The sequence below is a fragment of the Nerophis lumbriciformis genome, linkage group LG35 (genome assembly GCF_033978685.3).
Source record: "Nerophis lumbriciformis linkage group LG35, RoL_Nlum_v2.1, whole genome shotgun sequence".
Taxonomy (NCBI): domain Eukaryota; kingdom Metazoa; phylum Chordata; class Actinopteri; order Syngnathiformes; family Syngnathidae; genus Nerophis; species Nerophis lumbriciformis.
The window spans coordinates 6789001-6795000 of record NC_084582.2 but is presented as its reverse complement, the minus strand read 5'-3'; the positions used below and the strand labels follow the sequence as shown (position 1 = coordinate 6795000).

Sequence of the window (6000 nt, the reverse complement as noted above, 5' to 3'; positions counted from 1 at the left end):
TGCTAAGTATAAAAATGAGCCGAAATTTTGTAATGAAAGAAACCGCTGTTCTAAATGTGTCCGCTAGATCAGTGTTTTTCAACCTTTTTTGAGCCAAGGCACATTTTTTGTGTTGGAAAAAATCCGGAGGCACACCACCAGCAGAAATCATTAAAAAACGAAACTCAGTTGACAGTAAAAAGTTGTTGTCGCGATTTTTGGATATGACTTTAAACCATAACCAACCATGCATCAATATAGCTCTTATCTCAAAGTAGGTGTACTGTCACCACCTGTCACATCACGCCGTGACTTATTTTGAGTTTTTTGCTGTTTTCCTGTGTAGTGTTTTAGTTATTGTCTTGCGCTCCTATTTTGTTGGTATTTTTCTCTAGCAGTTTCATGTCTTCCTTTGAGCGATATTCCCCGCACCTGCTTTGTTTTAGCAATCAAGAATATTTCAGTTGTTTTTATCCTTTTTTGTGGGGACATTGTTGATTGCCATGTCATGTTCGGATGTACATTGTCCACAGTAAGTCTTTGCTGTCGTCCAGCATTCTGTTTTTGTTTACATTGTAGCCACTTCAGTTTTAGTTTCGTTCTGCATAGCCTTCCCTAAGCTTCAATGCCTTTTCTTAGGGGCACTCACCTTTTGTTTATTTTTGGTTTAAGCATTAGACTGTCAGGCTTGTCCCTGACAGTTTGGTCAAGTTTGAGTTTTTCCTCTGTCATTTCCTGTCAACGCTCTTATTTTGGTTATTTCCTCATTGTCTCCCTGTGTGCTGCTTCCCCTCAGCTGCGCCTGATTGGCACCTGGTGTCAATGAGCCAGCTGCTATTTAAACCTACCTTCCCCTCCAGTCAGTGCTGGATTATTGTCGCTAATACTTGTTGTCACTACTACCTGTCATAATACTTGTCGTTGTAGCTCTGTCTACTTTTGTTCACTCTGCTCTTGTCATAGTTCCTTCGTGTCACAGTAAGTGTTTTTGTTTCTTGTCGACAGTTAGCCTTTGTGCTATTTTAGTTCATAGCCAAGTTTGTTCTCCGCCTTGTGCACCTTTTGTTTGTTTTTTTGCCATAGTGTTAAATTAAATCATGTTTTCCCGCACAATGCCTTCCACCTTCTCTGCATCTTGGAGTTCGTCACCAATATACTCTGACATAGACACCTTTTTACCTGCACACTGCCTCCCGCTGATTCCGACATCTACAAAGCAATTAGCTACCGGCTGCCACCTACTGATATGGAAGAGTATTACACGGTTACTCTGCCGAGCTCTAGACAGCACCGACACTCAACAACAACACATCATTTGCAAACTATAACTACTGGTTTGCAAAAAATATTTTTAACCCAAATAGGTGAAATTAGATAATCTCCCACGGCACACCAGACTGTATCTCACGGCACGGCACAGTGGTTAAAAAACACTGCACTAAATGTCGCAATAGCAATTATTTTTATATTATGCTACATATGTAAAAAATATAAACCACATGATGTTAATGCCCCAGTCGAGGAAAATGAGCAAACTACATCCTGTAATTTGATTTTGATATTATTTTTTTATCTTGATAGATTGAAAATTAACACCAATGTGTTGACTGATGACCATTTTCACATAATTTATTCAGAAAGTATAAATAACGACAAATAAAGATAGAATACTATTAACCGCAAAATGTCAATGTAAAAAAACCCATTATGATTTGTGCATGTTCTATTTTTAAACAAAGACTACAATCTGAAGTTGTCTTTATTTTTAAGTTACCGTGCCGCGATTTTACCAGGGAGTAGATTTTTTTCCATGTGGCCCCCCATCTAAAATGAGTTTGACACCCCTGATCTAAAGAGTTTTTACATATTTCAGACACAATTCAGTTATGCTTCTTTTCGTCTGCTCCAACCTCAGTCTTTTACTCCACAGGCTTGGAGGCGCCTCGGTACAAGCGCAGCCTCACCAACCAGACTGTGAATGTGACGGAATCGCTGCGCATGGAGTGCGAGGTGGAGGGAAGGCCTCTGCCCCGCCTCACCTGGTTCAAAGACAACCAGCCGCTCCACCAAATGTCAGGTGTGTGAACACATCTGCACCACTGCTTTTGTCCTTTTACGACCTGTGTCATTCTGACAAGAGTAAAACCCTAACTCAGTGGTTCTTAACCGTGTTGGAGGTACCGAACCCCACCGGTTTCATATGCGGGTTCACCGAACCCTTCTTTAGTGAAAAAAAACAAAACATTTTTTTTTTAAATTCAAGACAAAGTTATATGTCTTTGGTAACACTTTAGTATGGGGAACATATTCTAAGTAACAAAGACTTAATTTAGAGTTATTTGGACACTAGGGAACATATTCTAAGTAACAAAGACTTAATTTAGAGTTATTTGGACACTAGGGGAACATATTCTAAGTAACAAAGACTTAATTTAGAGTTATTTGGACACTAGGGGAACATAGTCTAAGTAACAAAGACTTAATTTAGAGTTTTTTGGAGACTAGGAGAACATAGTCTAAGTAACAAAGACTTAATTCAGAGTTATATGGACACTAGGGAACATATTCTAAGTAACAAAGACTTAATTTAGAGTTATTTGGACACTAGGGGAACATATTCTAAGTAACAAAGACTTAATTTAGAGTTTTTTGGACACTAGGGAAACATATTCTAAGTAACAAAGACTTAATTTAGAGTTATTTGGACACTAGGGGAACATAGTCTAAGTAACAAAGACTATGATTATTGACTATTATTATTATTATTATTATTGACTAACTATGACTATTCAGAGTTACATGGACACTAGGAAACATATTCTAAGTAACAAATACTTAATTTAGAGTTATTTGGACACTAGGGGAACATATTCTAAGTAACAAAGACTTAATTTAGAGTTATTTGGACACTAGGGAACATATTCTAAGTAACAAAGACTTAATTTAGAGTTATTTGGACACTAGGGGAACATATTCTAAGTAACAAAGACTTAATTTAGAGTTATTTGGACACTAGGGGAACATAGTCTAAATAACACAGACTTAATTCAGAGTTATATGGACACTAGGGAACATATTCTAAGTAACAAAGACTTATTTTAGAGTTATATGGACACTAGGGAACATATTCTAAGTAACAAAGACTTAATTTAGAGTTTTTTGGACACTAGGGGAACATATTCTAAGTAACACAGACTTAATTCAGAGTTATATGGACACTAGGGAACATATTCTAAGTAACAAATACTTAATTTAGAGTTATTTGGACACTAGGGGAACATATTCTAAGTAACAAAGACTTAATTTAGAGTTATTTGGACACTAGGGGAACATATTCTAAGTAACAAAGACTTAATTTAGAGTTATTTGGACACTAGGGGAACATATTCTAAGTAACAAAGACTTAATTTAGAGTTATACGGACACTAGGGAACATATTCTAAGTAACAAAGACTTAATTTAGAGTTTTTTGGACACTAGGGGAACATATTCTAAGTAACAAAGACTTAATTTAGAGTTATTTGGACACTAAGGGAACATAGTCTAAGTAACACAGACTTAATTCAGAGTTATATGGACACTAGGGAACATATTCTAAATAACAAAGACTTAATTCAGAGTTATATGGACACTAGGGAACATATTCTAAATAACAGACTTAATTCAGAGTTATATGGACACTAGGGAACATATTCTAAGTAACAAAGACTTAATTTAGAGTTATTTGGACACTAGGGGAACATATTCTAAGTAACAAAGACTTAATTTAGAGTTATTTGGACACTAGGGGAACATATTCTAAGTAACAAAGACTTAATTTAGAGTTATACGGACACTAGGGAACATATTCTAAGTAACAAAGACTTAATTTAGAGTTTTTTGGACACTAGGGGAACATATTCTAAGTAACACAGACTTAATTCAGAGTTATATGGACACTAGGGAACATATTCTAAGTAACAAATACTTAATTTAGAGTTATTTGGACACTAGGGGAACATATTCTAAGTAACAAAGACTTAATTTAGAGTTATTTGGACACTAGGGGAACATATTCTAAGTAACAAAGACTTAATTTAGAGTTATTTGGACACTAGGGGAACATATTCTAAGTAACAAAGACTTAATTTAGAGTTATACGGACACTAGGGAACATATTCTAAGTAACAAAGACTTAATTTAGAGTTTTTTGGACACTAGGGGAACATATTCTAAGTAACAAAGACTTAATTTAGAGTTATTTGGACACTAAGGGAACATAGTCTAAGTAACACAGACTTAATTCAGAGTTATATGGACACTAGGGAACATATTCTAAATAACAAAGACTTAATTCAGAGTTATATGGACACTAGGGAACATATTCTAAATAACAAAGACTTAATTCAGAGTTATATGGACACTAGGGAACATATTCTAAGTAACAAAGACTTAATTTAGAGTTATTTGGACACTAGGGGAACATATTCTAAGTAACAAAGACTTAATTTAGAGTTATTTGGACACTAGGGGAACATATTCTAAGTAACAAAGACTTAATTTAGAGTTATTTGGACACTATATATATATATATATATATATATATAAGAAATACTTGACTTTCAGTGAATTCTAGCTATATTTATATATATTTATATATATATATATATATATATATATATATATATATATATATATATATATATATATATATATAAATAAGAGAAATACTTGAATTTCAGTGTTCATTTATTTACACATATACACACACATAACACTCATCTACTCATTGTTGAGTTAAGGGTTGAATTGTCCATCCTTGTTCTATTCTCTGTCACTATTTTTCTAACCATGCTGAACACCCTCTCTGATGATGCATTCTGCTTCGTCTCCTTGTTGTGTGCGCAGTTGTGCACTGCACTCTCTAAAAGCCGTAGATGTTATTGTCACATATGCATGTACAGTAGATGGCAGTATTGTCCTGTTTGAGAGTGTCACAACATTGCTGTTTACGGCAGACGAACTGCTTTACGGTAGACGAAAACGTGACTGCTGTTGTTGTGTGTTGTTACCGCCTGGGAGGACGTTAATGAAACTGCCTAACAATAAACCCACATAAGAAACCAAGAACTCGCCCTCGATCATTCTACAGTTATAACGTGATTGGGCAGGCACACTGTTTATATTGTGGGAAAGCGGACGAGAAAACAGGCTGTCGACACGTCACTCAGGTCCGCCTGAATTTCGGGAGATTTTCGGGAGAAAATTTGTATCGGGAGGTTTTCGGGAGAGGCGCTGAATTTCGGGAGTCTCCCGGAAAATCCGGAAGGGTTGGCAAGTATGTTAAATGTTCACCATATTTTAGGGTTCCTTACATGAAAACCTTACAGCGTATTAAATCCATGAACTGCTATAAAACTGTATAAAAATGAGCAGATGGCGAGATATTATAGTGTAGATAAATCCCATATTTTTACCAATTTTCCCAAGAGATTTTCCCATATTTTTAAATGAAATGATACATCTCTTAGACCCATGTGTGAAATCCCCTGATGTTTTATGATGCTAAATTACTCACAACAAAAGCGCCGCATTAAACGTTATGTCGCTACTAATTTTAAAGTTTATTAAATTAATTAAATATTATTATATATTATATAAATTAATTAAAATGTATTTTATATTGGTTTTATATTGGTTTTATATGTATTTATTTTTTTGTTTTTATTCAGTCATTGGTGGAGTTAAGGATAATATTTGCATATTGTTTTTAATATTGTTGCGCAGCACTTTGGAAACATTTTGTTGTTTAAATGTGCTATATAAATAAAGTGGATTGGATTGGATAAAAAAAACAAAAAACTTAAAGCCTTGTCTAGCTGTTTACTGACATACTGTGTACTATTCATGTTTGAAAAACTTTTACTGGAAATGAATACCGGCTCCAAATATCGTTTATCGTCCTCCTTGACTGATAATAATCGGTATCAGCCCTGAAAAACCCACATTGGTCGATCTCTAGTAACAAGTGTCACGACGTGG

General features: G+C 34.9%; 1 protein-coding gene and 1 long non-coding RNA gene across 2 annotated transcripts in view; one reads left to right on the top strand and one right to left on the bottom strand.

Annotated features, from left to right (window-relative positions):
- Positions 1–6000, bottom strand: part of LOC133575062 (uncharacterized) — a 71367-nt gene that overhangs the window by 4669 nt on the left and 60698 nt on the right. The window lies entirely within an intron of this gene.
- Positions 1–6000, top strand: part of flt4 (fms related receptor tyrosine kinase 4) — a 228676-nt gene that overhangs the window by 164044 nt on the left and 58632 nt on the right. Inside the window, exon 14 of the mRNA XM_061927512.2 lies at positions 1910–2056. Within this exon, the coding sequence (XP_061783496.2) occupies positions 1910–2056 (147 nt within the window). The remainder of the gene's footprint in view (positions 1–1909; positions 2057–6000) is intronic.